Source organism: Centroberyx gerrardi, chromosome 14, assembly GCF_048128805.1.
Source record: "Centroberyx gerrardi isolate f3 chromosome 14, fCenGer3.hap1.cur.20231027, whole genome shotgun sequence".
In the NCBI taxonomy this organism is placed as follows: Eukaryota; Metazoa; Chordata; class Actinopteri; order Beryciformes; family Berycidae; genus Centroberyx; species Centroberyx gerrardi.
Window position 1 is genome coordinate 29640004 of NC_136010.1, and position 16107 is coordinate 29656110.

The 16107-nt window shown below is 40.7% G+C and overlaps 2 protein-coding genes across 4 annotated transcripts; both read right to left on the reverse strand.

Moving 5' to 3' along the window:
• Positions 1 to 330: 330 nt before the first annotated feature.
• LOC139933287 (guanylin-like) lies at positions 331 to 2585 on the reverse strand. The gene is made up of 3 exons (XM_071927351.1): positions 2514 to 2585; positions 1136 to 1331; positions 331 to 395 (listed from the first exon to the last, which is right to left on the reverse strand). Exons 1-3 carry the CDS (start codon positions 2583 to 2585, stop codon positions 331 to 333), a joined length of 333 nt encoding a protein of 110 aa, XP_071783452.1.
• A 2149-nt stretch (positions 2586 to 4734) lies between these two features.
• lactbl1a (lactamase, beta-like 1a) lies at positions 4735 to 15466 on the reverse strand. Of its 3 annotated transcripts, XM_071927358.1 has the most exons (7): positions 15357 to 15466; positions 14716 to 14740; positions 13932 to 14009; positions 13637 to 13794; positions 10827 to 11059; positions 6540 to 6645; positions 4735 to 5713 (listed from the first exon to the last, which is right to left on the reverse strand). In XM_071927358.1, exons 1-7 carry the CDS (start codon positions 15464 to 15466, stop codon positions 4735 to 4737), a joined length of 1689 nt encoding a protein of 562 aa, XP_071783459.1. The 3 variants fall into 3 exon arrangements, with proteins under 3 accessions (XP_071783459.1, XP_071783460.1, XP_071783457.1); XM_071927359.1 differs by lacking the exon at positions 14716 to 14740 and having other exon boundaries at positions 13932 to 14035; positions 15361 to 15466; XM_071927356.1 differs by lacking the exon at positions 14716 to 14740 and having other exon boundaries at positions 13932 to 14038; positions 15361 to 15466.
• Positions 15467 to 16107: the final 641 nt, after the last annotated feature.

The following is a 16107-nucleotide window of genomic DNA, read 5'->3' on the forward strand; positions in this document are numbered from 1 at the left end:
TGAAATTTCAACAATAAATCAGCGACCCAATATTTTAGTGCAGCAATGAACTGATACAAAAAAAATACTTTGACCATATGCTGCTCAGTTGCAACTTTGAGACTCCCTTAGCTTATAACCAACCACCAAAGCATAGAAGAGAGGAACAGTAGAGAAAATATAACCAATAAAAATGTAGCTCGGTAATTGGTTAGGTTTTTTGTAAAATAATTTTCTGTTAATATATAGGCAAAATCAGTAAAAATTAATTTGGTGAAGGTAGTACAAGAAACTATTGTCAAATAAACGATTACAAATAATAATTAAAAAAAAACAGTGCAGGTTTCCGTTTCAACAGCCAGTGCAGGCAACGGATTCGCAGATCTCACAGGCATCGGAATGGGCAGCCACAAATGCTGAAAAAAGACAGATGTATACATATATATATATATATATATATATATATATATATATATATATATATATATATATCAGTTAGATTGTTTTGATTAATATTTGATCTCACTAAGAGCCCACTTTAGTAGTAGGCACACTTTAAAGCTGCATGAGGCAAGATTTTTTATGTAAAAATACACCCATCTTTTTAGCCTAAATTACAAAGTGGGGCTGCAGAAAAGAACGTCCCATCCCCTTTAAGTAGATTTGTCCTGTTTGCCCAAATTAATTTCTGGTGTCAAATCTTCTCCACACACAGAAAGTGACAAATCCAAATTGAAGATTGAAATCCAAAAGTGTCTCCTAATTAGCAGCGAGCGAGAAGAAGACATTAATGTCTGAGGAGTGCGCAGTTTACTAGCGTACGTTACATTATTTCTGGGTAATGCAGTTTTTCAAACTTTAAGAAATTCAAACAGGTATATCTCGCTGCCACATGGGGCCATCAAAGTGCAAAGTTGCCGATTGAAGCCTTAACCATCCCTTTCAAGACAAAAGGAATAATATTTTTTAGGCAATTGATTATCCTGCCACTTAGACTGATGCAGTGCTGGCTGAGACATCAACCATGAAGACTAACTCAACCCATTTAGCCCAATCCCTTCACCTCCCTGTCTTGGTCCCCTGCCCAATGATTTACACTGCCTTGCTTAAATCAGCAAACCGCTAAAAAAATATTTTTAAACAAAACAGTATCTACCCAGCCTGGTCAGGGATGCTCCAGCATCTTTGTCTTGACAGAGAGGTTCAAACTCCTTGGGCAGAGAGGGATTGGCACATACAGCCATTGCTTTGGCTTCTACCAAGTGGAGGTTCTGCTCTGCTGAGGCTTCATTTCCATTCATCAGAGCCCCCAGTTTCTTCACCGACTGCAGAGAGAATTTGTAGTCTCCCTCCTACGAAGAAATGAGATACTGTTAACTGAAAAGCAGCGTTAAAGTGAAATGCCATAACTCCTACAGCGTAAGTCCAATACACAACACTTGCTACACATATCCAGCTGTCTTCACTCTACAAATTTGCTTCAGAACCACTAGTCTGTCTGGATGGATTTTCCGCCATTTTGAATTTTTTGCTAAACAGTTTTTTCTGATAGGCTTTTTTGTTTTTTGTGGCTACAAATGTTACTTTAATTAAGAAAAAGTTTTCTTTATCAACAATTTCTGTTGGAATAAACATGTTAAAAAAAATTGCATTTGTACATTTTCCGCATTACAAACAATATAAACAACATATTTTAAATTAAATTTAAGAAACTCATTGATAGATAACCAAACCCATTTCTGCAGTTTACATTGTAATTAGGGGTTCAAGTTGGTGGCACCGTAAATCTTTTCCATATTATTACCAGTCAGTAAAGGCATGAATCCCTTTCATGGCCGCTTGCAGCTATATTTGTCCATGTTATTGTCCATTTTATTGTTTTGTCCTGGCACCTACGCTCAGCCACATCTCTCTTCAAATTGGCCCACCCAAGGTTTCTCTATTTTTTCCTAATATGTTTTTTTCTTGTGAGTTTTTCTTTATCTTCACTGAAGGTCTAAGGTTGGTGGTGCCAGGTAGGCTAGGTCAGCTAGGTAGGTTAGGTTATGTCTCTTCAACATGCTATTTTGTGTATTGTGTTTTGTTTTGTTTCCTTGTGTTTTATTTGTTGCATACTGTCTCGAATCATTTTGTTCTGTGATTGATTGTTGATCAGTCAGACCTAGTCAGGCTCATTTTCTGTTAAGTCCTTTGAGACATGCTTGTGATAAAGGGCTATATAAATAAATGTACTTGACTTGATATGTAAATGTATGGTATTGATTATGCTAGATAATCATCCCTTATACTGTATGTTGAAAGTGATACCACAGTGAAGAATAACACATTGTATCCTTGTTATGGTGGCTGTTTTAAAGATTGCCAAGCCAAAATTGCCTTGCCAAAAGCCAAGATACTGTAATTATTAAAAAGCCTCTACTGCTAAAAGCATAATGTACAAGGATATTGATGAGGAATGAAACAACCATTGAACAAATAACATAGCAAATTCCTTTCCAGGTCCCATTAAAGTTTTCTGTAAGGTGTGTTCTTACCGTGACTGTTACAGCACTGGACAGCTGGCACAAAGCTACAAGTAAAAGGGAGATGCAGATGGTAGTCTTCATCTTGCTGCTTTTTTTTGCTGGTGTAATTAATTTCTTTTTCACTTGCTCCTCTTGCGGTATCTCTCTCGGCTGTGGTTTGTACACAGCATTTCCTCACTATTTATAAAGGGTTTGTCTGATACAAGTGATGGGCTAGGCTTGAAGGCTAGTTAATGATGAACAACAGATCATCACAGATTTATGATGCCATAAAAGCTTTGTTATTGTCCCACGCTGTTGACAAGTAGAAAGCAGAATTATGGGTTTTATATTCATGTTGCTGACACAAAGTAATCTGTACTGTACACACATGATAATATGTCCTCAAATAGATAACACCTATTAGCTGAATGGTAATAATTCATCTCTTGCTCACCTTTGTCAAGATTATGTTAGGTAGATTGTGGTTCCTTTTCATAGTGTTCGGGAATAATTCTTTGCACACTGTTCATAAGTTGTATTTTCAACACATCCATGTGTCTAGTTTAGGACAACACATATTTGTGTTACTTTTCAACATACATATAAATATAATATAATATACAACATATATTAATAACATCTCTTTAAAACGGCACATCTTTGTGCTGAAGGCTGAACAGGCCAATAAATTACAGCTCGCTCCATTGACAATTTGTCCCTTGGAAAAAAAGGGAATTAAAAGATTATGTTTAAATAATTTCCAAAGGTTCAGGGGAGTCTGTGGGAAGGGAAATCTTTAGTGGCCCAATATTTAAACGTGCAAACATAAAGATTGAATTAATCAAATATCAGTAATCAAAAATTCATCATCAGATCCCTTGATACATGGATCAACTGCATGACAGAGCTAAGGTTTCAAAAAGCATTTTTATCTGCAAGAGGCAAAGGAGAATGAAACATATTCTGCCCCTCTCCCAAATCAAAACACTAAATTCATGTTCTTGATTGCTCTGACACAGTATAATTCATTCCAGCCTCACAAGTTATCTAATGATTAAAAAAAAACAGAGTCTGTTTACTTTCACAGTCAATAAATTTTGTTTGTTGGTTAAATAGGCCTACCAAGATATCTAGATGTGGACATGGACTATACTGATGTATGTGGGTACGTCAATAGTACGTATGTAAAGCAGGTACGTCAATAGTGATATCAATCAATATATCAATAGTGAACACGGTGAAACCTGATGACAAATCAGTTGCCGTCAGTGGGTGCATCCACTAAGCTTCCAATGCATGTTTATACTGCAGAGCAGTTTCAAACATACAAAATATACCTTCAGACTGTCATCCAACACAATTAGCTCTCATGGCTAATAGTCATGATGGCTAATCTTATACCAAAGGAGAAATTACAATTCTGATGAACAAGCTGCATATGACATCATTCTATATGTAGCAATACATTATATTATAATATTAGTGTATTAATATTACTGTGAACATGTATATTTTAACATTTGCATGCACAATATAATTTGCAAGCACAACTTTAAGTTGTTATTCAAATGAAAAACACTTACATAAATGTATAGTATGAGATTTATATTCACCGGTAAAATTTTGTGACTTATCTTTGTATTTATGATAGACAACATCTTAACAACACAGATGCTTGCCTGCAGTGCATCATCACTGGTGGATTTCAGTCAGGGGAACTTAAGGGGATGGATCAGCACTTGACATTTCACCCGCAGAGCTTAAACAATCACACCAGGGCTTTTTCTCTTACAAGGTCACATTGTAGGCACTTAAAGGTTTAAGTGGACTTTGTCTGATGTTGCCACATTTTCCACTGATCCAACACCTCTTTGCAAACATGTTAATATAACAATGAGTGTAACACAGTTTCGTGTTTGTGTTTTACGTTCAGCAGAACAATAACTTCTGAAAATTCACAAGCATAGACAAGAGAAAATTATAAAATGGGTATTAGAGACCAGAACAATATGACACAGGATAGAAAAGATACAAGTTAAGACAAACTACATTAGCTGCAGCTTGCAGAGAACATCCCATGACATTGATTACGCATGACAACATTCAAACATAGGCATGTGTAAGCACCCCACAAATAAAGATAAACTGATCCACATAGCAAAAGAGTTTCTGAGTGCATTTATCCTTGACACAATCCCCCAGTTTCAGTCAATCATAGAGAGTCTGGGATGTCAATCATAAACTTGCTTTATGAAGTAAAATATGGTCTGCTAGCTATCCTGATCACCCTGTAAGTGTTGAGTCCTGGGGAATCGAACCCTGCCGACACACCCTTCTTGCTGAAAGGGTAGAAGTTGAAGAGTTGTCTGTCCTGTGCCTCCAAGGAGACTGAGGCGCTGTTTACCTTCAGTTTGCAAGGGTATGTGCTCTCAAATACCACCCTGAACACCCTCTCTTGTAGGTAATCCAGTCGGATGGTTCGGTATTTGGACGACACAGTTGTATCCACCTGTGGCCCAAACTGCTGCATGACCAGCACCCCATCTGTGTCCACCTTAATCTCATAGAAAGTCATATTCCTGTAAGTGAAAAAGCCCACATATGGAGTTGGGTCGGGCGGTGGCCTGAGTGTGCGCCGAGCATCCCTGAACGCTCTCTCCACGGCGGGAATGAGATAGCTGTAGGCCTGGCTCACCAGGTCCTGGTCCGCTGGCCGAACCCCGGCCATCAGGATCACCAGCCCCAGCTTGAGTCGTGGCACCAGGGAGAGGGCGGCAGCGTAGCCGTCCAGGTCGCCGTCCTTCCTCACCACATCATAGCCCAGCTGCTCATTGATCTCCCAGGGTGTGCCGGTGGAGTTGGCAAAGTAGCCACTGTGGCAACGGAAGACTGGGGTCAGCATGGTGTTGAGGGTATCCTGGCGAAGCAATGGCCGGCTGTACGCCCCCAGAAGAACCATTGCCAGCTTGGCCATGTCAGCTGCTGTGGAGTACATTTGACCTGCAGGTCGGTACCAGCCAAGGTTATAGAGGGGAGCCGGTTGGCCGCTGCTGTACACGCCCACAGCCATTTGACTCTTAATGGCTGGAGTTATGTTGAAACCAGTGTCGTCCATGCCCAGCTGCTCCAGGATGTTGCCTGACACCCAGCTCTCATAGTCCCAGCCAGTCACCTTCTGGGCCAAGATGTTGGCCATTAAGGAAAATGCCACATTGCTATAGTGACATCTAAGGGAGGGAAAAGACAGTAATAGGCATTATGTGCTGGCCCTCTAAACACAAGCATCCCTTTGGTATTTTGTAGGGCTGCCCCCTAATAGTCGACCAAACGTTAGTCGATGAGAAGAGTCTTAGTCGACTTAGTCAAGTTTTCATTGGTCAGTTAGTCGCAGGAAACAAAAAAAACCCCCCAAAAAACCCCTCAAACTCCATTCGGGAGCTGCGCCTTGTCGTTAAAAAGTTATTAGACCAGGGTTGCACTTGGCGGGTGTATTGCTGGGGACCCACGGACGTGCAGTGTCGGATTTGGTGCAATTTGGACACGCGACACGTTCAATATTAATAAACTTTGAATAAACAAGCGGACAGCGCTCTGTGCAGCAGCGGGGCTCAAAGCAAGCGACTGATAGCCTACGCCTATTGTGTGTTTTTTTTGGGTGAACCACAGTGTATTTCACCGGTGTTTCTGACCGCGAGAAGCTGCAACTTGGGTGTGTTTTTTCCCGTGAACCAGAGTGTATTTCACCGCTGTTTCTGACCGCGAGTAGCCGCGACTTGGGTGTGTTTTTAAAAATATATATATATGTTTAAATAATTAAATTAATATCATAAATGTGCGACGACTAGTCGACTAATGGCTTGAACTAACGACTACTAGTCGACTAGGAAAATCTTTGGTCGGGGGCAGCCCTAGTATTTTGTATTCAAACATACACATTTATGAATTCATAACCTCTTTTTTGTGTGATAACTGATTAGCCATAAGATATGCATGTACTGTCTAAAGTCATCACAGTCAAAAGTAGAGTGACACAAAAAGGAAATTATGTCTTACTTGGTGCCTGGATTTGCCACAAGGACATCATCCTGTAACAAATCAAGGGCTGCCTGTGTATCTCCACTCCAAAGGAGATTAGTTGCCCTTAGTCTTCTAGGTAAACCTGTAAAAATACAAGTATTTATAATCCAAGAAACTCATGCTGTAGGAAAAGAAACTTTTTAATGAAAAATCCTTATGATGTGGGGGAAAGAAAGCAGTGCTAGTGAGCAAACCTGTGGGTACAGTTTTCTCCATGAATTCATTGCATTGTATTGGCTGGTTTAATGAAAGGACGATACTCAAATTGCAAGGAGAAAAAAACATGTCAAATGCAACTATGTAAGAACTTAAACACTGTCCACCATTTAAAGCTGTGATTAGACTGGAATTGTTAAGTTCTCAGCTTCTTCTCAGAAAACCACGTGCCCTCATTGCCAAGGATTCCCACAAAAACGTCCTCTCCTGTGTCTCCATCTCTCTCCTTTCCAACTGAATAAATTAAGAACATTAAAGGTCAGTATACTGTCAACTCTTCTTTTTTAGAGCAGGGCTTCCTCCTCTTTTAATCCCACCATTTCAGTCTGAGACCTGAGAGCTGATTAGTTCTATCTTTAGAGACCAGCTCATTCCTAATTATAGATTCTCTTGCTATTCATGATGTAAGCCAAGGTTAGGTAAGGTGCTGTATTGGGTAGTAGGGACGTGTCCTGAACAAATATTACACAGTCTCCAGTATGAGAATATAGACCTAGATTTTGACCCCATGTGCTTAGTTCACACACTGCTGCCACACTGCCACTGTGACACAATGGGGTGATAGGAAGTGGAACCACCCATTAACTGCAATGTCATAGCTTTGTTATAAAATATGTATACACCACTTCAAGAAGTGAAATAATGAAATCAACAGGCAAGATACACTATTGGAATCACAAACCTATTAGGCTAGCAATTGTTTTTAAGATTTATTTTTAAAATTGTTTTTGTCTTTTTAAATAGATGTGAGTGAATTAGTGGTAAGTTTACTGACTTTCATTCATACCGAAGCAAGAAAACAGCACCAAAAAATATTCAACCTTCAACCTTATAATTATGATGGAAAAATTGTAGTTTTTTGCTTGCTGTTTTCTACAATTCTGATGCTTGATTTTTTTCTATTATAGGAAAGTCAATGCAGCACTCAGGAGGACCTCCCCCACCCCAGACTTTTTTTTTCTAATTTAAGATGCCACTCAGGTAAATAAAGTACAGTAACTAGCCAAAAAAGATGCCAGTATTGCCTCAAGATCAATCCTCTGTTTTTAGTTTTAGGTAGCAAAGTAGGCAACTTAAGTGCACTTAAGTTGAAGGACATCATTGGGAACCCATGCACGGGAAGACAGGGGCTCAGAACCATCCACTTCCAGTAATGGGGAAAAGCAGATGCAGGAGAGAGGAGAGAGATGATCCAGGCCGAGGTACGACATCTGGAGGGGGAAAGTCGGAGGGCAAGAGCAGTGGAACTGGCATCTCAGGGAGCTTGGACAAAGTGGGACTTCCCAAAGAGGAAAGTCTCATGGGCCGAACTCTGGAAGCTGGAGCCCTTCCAGATTTCTTTTCTGCTGCGATCGGTATACGACACCCTCCCATCACCAGCAAATCTGCACAGATGGGGGTTGAGAGAAGATCCACTGTGCAAGCTCTGTGGAAAGACAGGCACAATGGCCCACATCCTGTCAGGTTGCAACACCGCACTCACCCAACGGAAATACAGGTGGCAGCATGACAAAGTGCTCCTGGCTCTAGTGAACATCTTGGAGCAGGAGAGGTGCAAGAAACTGCAAACCCATGGGACACCAGAACCATCCATCCAGTTGATCAGGGCGGGGGAGAAGCCCTCTGCCCCCAGAAAGACCAGGAGCAACATCCTTCAAAAGGCACAAGGGTGGGAGATGAGGGTGGACTTGGCAAGTAAGCTGCAGTTCCCCCCAGTCGTTCAAACATCCCTGAGGCCGGACGTGGTCATCTGGTCAGAGCAGGCAAGGAAGATAATCCTGATCGAACTGACTGTCCCATGGGAGGGAAGGTGTGTGACGAAAGGAAAGCCACCAAGTACCAGGATCTGGTCCAAGAATGTAAGGATAAAGGGTGGCAGGCCTGGCTATTCCCAGTCGAGGTTGGATGCAGAGGATTCCCGGTGCAGTCGATGTGGAAGATGCTCACAGCCTTGGGAATAGCAGGAAAGGAGAGGAAGACGTCAGCTCGCAGGCTGGGGGAGGCAGCAGAACGAACCTCTTGTTGGCTTTGGAATAGAAGGGAGGAGACGAGCTGGAGGCCAGGAGCAGATGGGCAGTGATTTGGCCACCACTGCCGACCTGCCAACTGGAGGGTGTTACAGTTAAGGGTCGAAACACCCGATGAAGGTTGGGCACCGTCTGACGACATCAGCTCCTGGCCAAAGGCTACAGTCACGGCAAGTGACTGAAGGTGAGGCATCTCACAATGTATTTCAGAATTGCATCCTAGTAATCATTCATTATATCTGAATGTGTAAAAATACAGGATATCTAAAATGTGTAAATGTATATTCTTTGATGACATTAAAAGTAATTAACAAATTACAAGATTGATGAATTTATGAATTCTGTTTTACAGCATATGATTTCAAGCCTCATGGCATAAGTGCCATTAATCATTTATCTCATTCAGTTGTCTTTGAACAATACTCACTTTTTCATACAGCGGACAAGTTAAAAGGATAACGCTGGTGTTTTTTAATGCATTTCTTACTGTCAATAAATCCTATGAAAATAACAAAATCAACAATGCGTTTGCTCTACTCCCATTACTTTCCGACTTCCCACGTACCGTTCTTAGCCTTCAAACCGGAAGACATTGGCTCCAATTGTAAGCTAAAAACCTTTAAATACAGCTCAAAAAGACATAGTTTCAATTTTAAAAATCGCTAACTGTTACCATGAAAAGTCAGGCTGTTGTAGTTATTACCAAATCAAATTCAAATGGGAACAAATTCTTCATTACGCCGGGGACTATTTTCGGTGCTACAGAACTACTTTCCTGAGATGGAAAACATGTTTACGGTCGGCTTATTAAGTTGTTTGAGGAAAAAGTCGGCTGGCCTGGTGCATCGCGATGATGAAATATGCTGCCCAGAGCAACAGCATGGCTCTTTGACGTGTTTTTAATCGTTTTTTTAATACAATGGAGTTCTATGGCTGCTGAGACATGGCTTTATTGGGCATCGGCTACATGGAGGAGACTTGTTAGCAAAACAAATTCATTGCTGCTTTTGTTATCTTCACAGGATTTGTTGACGGTAAGAAATGCATTAAAAAACACCAGCCTTATCCTTTAATTTAGCCTACACCATACTCGTGGAATGCAGATGGAATTCAATGCATTCCTTGCTTTTTGTGATAAAGTGTTGTGAGTTACCTTTTTGTTGTATCCACTTTCCCTCAACCTGCCTCATCTACTTCTCTTTGTTAGTGATTTCCTACATTTCCCAGAATGCCTTTCAAAGGAACTGGCCTAGACTTATTGCATCCCCCTGGGTTTTAATGATAATAATGATAATAATAATTGTAATAATAATGATAGCAATATTAACGGCAAGACAGCAAGAGTTTTAAGCCAAAAAAAAGAGAGTGGTGTCCCTTACTCAAAACACCACATAGCACACACACATATGCAGCCTGTTCTGTAAATTTAACAGCACAGCGGTCATGTGTCTGTTGAGGTTACTGTTGGTGGAAAAATTGGTCTGTATGTTTGTTGAATATTGGTGCAAAATGGTGAGTCTAGAAAGAAGCCCCTTTTCCACAATTCTGAGGGGTTGACACCAAGCCTAATGTTTACAGTTGATGTTTTAGATCATTGAAATTTTTTCTCCTATTAAACTCCACTATAGCTGTGCTGCAAATATCTTTACGTAACGTTATGTTTGGCCACTTATCCATGGGAATAAGAAAAATACACCACCAAACAACAAGATGGACCCAGGGATGCAATCCTAACCTAAATGTAACATTATACCACATCAAGTAGCTGACTGCTAACATTAGCTAATGTTTTGGATCATCATGGATGTTCCTTCAATCCTGGTTGCTGTAGCCTTTGATTTGTACCTTCTCCAGCTCTGCTTATCCCTCCATAATACTGAAGAATAATTTTGATGAATATTTTTCATCTGTTTCCACCTGCTTTGATATCCTCCAGGTAAGGTTTCCCACCCTGAATGTGATGTATAAATCAAACATGGCCACCATGTGTATAAAATGAATTGTGCAATTGTGTGTTTACCAGATAGTTGGCTGGCCATCCTGCGAAGGGTGAGTGATGGAGAGTGGGTGCCTTGGGCCCTGGCCGAGAAGGGTGCTGGCCCTGTGGATGGCACCCTGCTTTTCCCCAGTGGGTTCTTGATAGTGAAGTTCTCTGCATACTTCTCCAGTGGGTCATCCAAAGAGTCCACCTTGCCATCCTCCCACAGCTTGTACAGCATCAATGTGGGAAAGATCTTGGAGAGGCTAGCAATTCTGCAATTGAAGGTGATTAAATCAAGTGCGCTAGCGGTTTTTAGATGCTGGGGTGGGGTAGGGTGGGGTGGCGGGTGGGGGTATGCATCCGCCTGTTAACCCCTAAGTGCTGTGGTAGCACAGTGTTGTTGTAACTAAGAACTAAGAGAATTGCTGAACAAAATATTGAATTCATGCATTGACTTACCCACTATAGTTAGAAAATTACAGAGCTACTTCCTGGCATGTGAATGTCCACAAGCTGCAGCGAGGACCCTGCTCATGCTTGTGACCTCTACCGTACTGGCCTGTACGATTGGCTGACATAAAGATATTGCTGCGGTGATGTGAAAAATTCACAACTCCAATTTTGTTGATTTGGAAGATTAGATGCTCCTCTATGGGTTGAGAAAATTACACCACTCTTGGTCCTATGAGACCCTATAAAACCCATTGGATAACTCAAAAATGCATGGCAGTCAAGGTAAAATTCAGGCTGTTTCTCTTAGTTTCTGAAAAGCTGACATTTTGGAGAGAACAGTGACAATATGTAGAGTTTTGTCTAGCACTGACATCTAAGAGCATGTGATCATCTGTATTTTGGAAATATTGAGCAATGGACATCAGGCAATATTATTTTTTATTGCCTATTTTATTGCAATTTTTTTTTTTTTAATATAGCCCAGAATCCCAAATCTTAAATAACAAATATAACTAAACACCCACAGCACCGTCATTCCTTTTCTGTAGTATTACAGACACTGCATAAAACCTCACTGTGCCATTATGAAAATGTGCTATATATGCTCCATTGTCATAGATCAATGAGGATGTATTCCACTCAGAATACATTACTCATTTTAATTGAATATATGTATACTGATTTAACAACACATAGCTTCCCTATTGCTTTCGCAGAGATGTAAGCACTCAATTTAGTGAGTGGTTCAATCACTTCAGTCTCATGTATGGCGAACAAATCCTATCCGTTAAACCCAATCCTAACTCCATCTAAAGCCTCTTGCAAATATCAAATGCGAATAGAAGAATTAGTTTGCAGGTCACATTTGACTCAGAAACACCATAGACACACCATATGCATTATTATATTACATTGATTGATCTAGTGAAGTTGCTTGGTGGCCAACAGCACTGTACAAGATTGTGGTTGTACTGAGCAGCTCTCAGGTCTGAGGGTCCTCTTGACCGATGCTATTAAACTTGTCTGGATAAGTAAGGAAAATATAGGTAACTACTGTAGATGTCTGGGTGGATAGATAAGCAGAACAACCTTTGGCATTCAGGCAAAATCATTGATTCCCTTATGTTATCTCTGAGACTTCATTCTGAAATGTGACACAGTAATCTTTTCTGCAGACTATCCCCCATATTTACTAAGACGCACGCGCAAACAAATTAACCGACGCAACTGTTTCCAGTTTAGCGTGTAATTTGTCATCAGCTCATCATCATTTGTCAGTCATCCAAATGAGGTTAACTGCAATTCAGCCGCAGTTAGGCATTTAGAATAATGGAGCGGTATTTAAGTCTTGGGATCGCACCTAGCCGCCTGTGAGGAAGAGAAGACACAAGTTCTCCCAAACTGAATTATTTTTAGTTTGTGGATGAGGCAAAAAAGTTCATTGAAATCATGGGCTGAACCAGGGAATTTGGCCACTAGGTTTGTGATGAGACATTGAGCATTGTAGATAACGTGAACATTCATGAAGTAGGTGTGTTTTCTCTTTTGGTAAATGTGGTGATATTCAGATGTATTGTGGGCTCATGTGTTCCATCTATTGCTCCGATGACATTTGGGAATTCTGCTGTGGAAAACAAATCAACTTTGTTGGTGTTGCTTTCGTCTGCTGTTTGTGGGAAACTGATATGTTGTCCTTGTCACTGTAGCATTGCCTTTAGTACCCCAGATAGTGCAAGAGTGATTGGGAGACCCAAGGCCAAGAGATGAAAGGTTGCTAAAAGTTTGAGCAACGTGGGGATGGCATGACTCCTGGTCCGCATTTTTGCTCCAACAGTCCATGCGGTCCCATGGTGGTGGGGGAAGAAATGTTTTGGGTGGAGTCTTTGGTTTGACCCTCCACTTAGCGATAAAACTACTTTAAGAAAAATCAACTAAAAAGGATCAAACCTGTCCTTGTTCTTTAAAAAGGTTTAAAATTTAGTTTAATTCAGATGGTAAAATCCCTGACGTTTGGCATGGGTTCATGCTTCCTCAGAGGGTCTGAGAGGAGTACGACCGGTGCACTGAAGAAACCGAGATAGAATTGCATCACTTCTGTTAAACCGTCGCAAAAAAGAAAGCAAAAGACCCTAACCAATTCACAAACCACCTGCAGTGGAAGGAATGCACACTTAACCACTTTTGCGCCTCAACAGGGACACACCTCAAAATACATATGTGGCGAAAAATGTAAAAAGTTTGCGCCCCAGTTTAGCGGCAGCAAAATGGATTTATGCCAGGATACTAAATCATAAAAACAAATTTTTGCATGCGTAATGGCATTTGCGGCAGCACAAACCGTTAGTAAATATGAGGGTATGTGTGTTTTTTACTGATGACTAGAAATCTCATCTCACCTGTACACCGTGTACTCATTGGGTGGAGGCGAGGAGGGGTCGCTAATGTTTCTCTTGCCAAAATTTCCATTCCACAGAACAGAGTCATTTAAAACCACAATGGCTGATATTGCTGGTAGCCTGGTTTTGTGAAGGCTTGACCTCAGGAGTGCATCTACCTATTATGAGAGATCAAAAAGTATGTTGTATATTACTAAGACAGTACAATGCTAATAAATGAAATATCTAGATGATTGAAAATACTATTGTTAAAAAACTTGTTGAAAGTTTCAGCATTCTACAAGCAGAGATTCACCTGTTCTAAGGCCTCCTTCAGCGCAGCAATGGGATGTTGCAAGGACACAGGCTCAGGGAAGCGAGGGCACATCTTCTCCTCTATCACTTCCTCTTTTACAACCACTTCTGCAGATACATGGAAAGGGGAAGTCACTGATGGGGCATCATACATAATTTATGAAACACACAAGGACTATCACTCATGGTAGCATGTAAACCACTGGAGATTCTCAGTGGCCAGCAGTAGAAAACTGGTTGTACAGGGAAGCTCCTGTGAATGTGTATACATTTGATATAGGGCATTGCTGAAAAAGAGTATGGGTAGTCAGCAAACCTTTCCTGGATAAATAAAGGTTAAAATAGTACATAGTCTTGTACAATAGTACAAGACCCATTCAAAGATATTGCTTATGGAACAGCTTTTTGTCCTTTTTGCAATAAATCTTAACAGTTTTGTTTAAGTCCAATCCATGCTCATTAAATAAACTGTTTGCCTGGGGAAAAGAAAGTGTTCAACATCTCTTTGGGCAGTTTAAATTGTCAGTTTTAGGGATGTCCTGTGCATGAAATTTTGTGTATCTTTACTTTCTGCCAGTGAACACAAGGACCATTGTTTACAGTGATTGGCCACTTCCCACCTTCCATTCACATCTATGTGAGCATGTTCATTCAGCTGTGTGAAGAAAGTGGGCATTTTATTTTTGGACTATGCCCATTTTACCAGAGACTGGACAAATGTATGACTGGACAAATTCACACACCATGTAGACAAGCAAATTCACCCCAAGAAGAGCTGAACACACAGCTGAAGAGAGTGAACCAAGTTTTCTTCCACTTTGGAAAACATCATCATATAGTGAAACTGTATCCCACTTTGGAAAACATTGTCATATAGTGAAACTGTATCCAACAGAGTACTGTATCTTTGTTTGTCTTTATCATTATCAAGTGCTGTCAATATGTCATCCATTTGGTTGTAAAACAGTACTGGGGTGTTGACACAAACAGATAGGTACAACCTAGGCTGTGGTCTGGAACATTGTGCTCTCTCTCAGCCAAATGAAGATTTATGTCATGTACACAGCATCATCAATGGAAGTCGCTGTTGTCAGGACTTGTGCCATTCAGGAATGCCCACAACTTCTCAGCCCCATCCTCCCTTCCTATCCCCCTCACCAGGAGTTAAAGCCTGCTTTAAAGGGGCTGGTAATCCCACTGCTACTATGTCCAGCTTTGTGTAATCCTGTCACAGCCCCTGCAAATGAGCAATTAAGCCAAAGAGGCTAAGAAAGCCAAATGTCCAAATGTAGTTCTAGATTTTAAAGTCTTACTGTATGTCTTGAAATCTGTGCATGGGTGTATTATGTGTGCCAACTTTTGTTGCTGGAATATCTATTTTTTTTTTTAAGGAATCTGTTGCCAAGGGGAATATTAAAAGAATTACTTACCTGTCTTCAACTTTGGCATCCTATATTGCCATATGAAGCAGCAAGTCATGACCACAGAGAGCAGAAAGAAGACAACCATGCCCAGTTTTGTCCATTTCACCTTCATCTTGCCAGTTGATTATTTAGGGCAGGCTAGAGGAAAAGATATTCATCTCTTTTAGTAACATTAGTGATAATAGCAGTATCAAAGAATGAATGTATCTTAATATAGAGCGCAAACCAGATTAGTCTACAATTACACAATAATGTTTTTCTTATTACATTTGACAGGACTTTCTCTCCATAGTGACAGCTAAGTTAGCATTATGCATGCTATGGATCTAGGACTTTTTTAGTCCACTTTCTCTGGCCAGAAAAGGTTACAACCCAATGACTCATTTACTACCAATAACCGTTTCTTTCAACTATCATTTGCACATTACAACTTTTCTGAAAATTACTTTCTCAAACTGAGACCTGTTGAATCAACAGCTGCAGTACCAATAATTGACCACCAAAATAGTCTCACCTAAGGAGGGAAAACAAGCTTTGGTAGAGCAAAATGTCTCTCATCATCGATGCCTCATCATTGATCTTCAGAATGCAAATATCCATAAGAGTCATTTCAGTTCCTGCCAGGTCTGTTGAGGAGATGCCATCGGGGCTGCAAGGAGATCAGACCTACTGTTCCTGAGCATTCACTTGCCACCACCACCACCACCTAGATGCACTTAATCCTGTTCGTGATCCCTGGCTCCAGATGAAGGG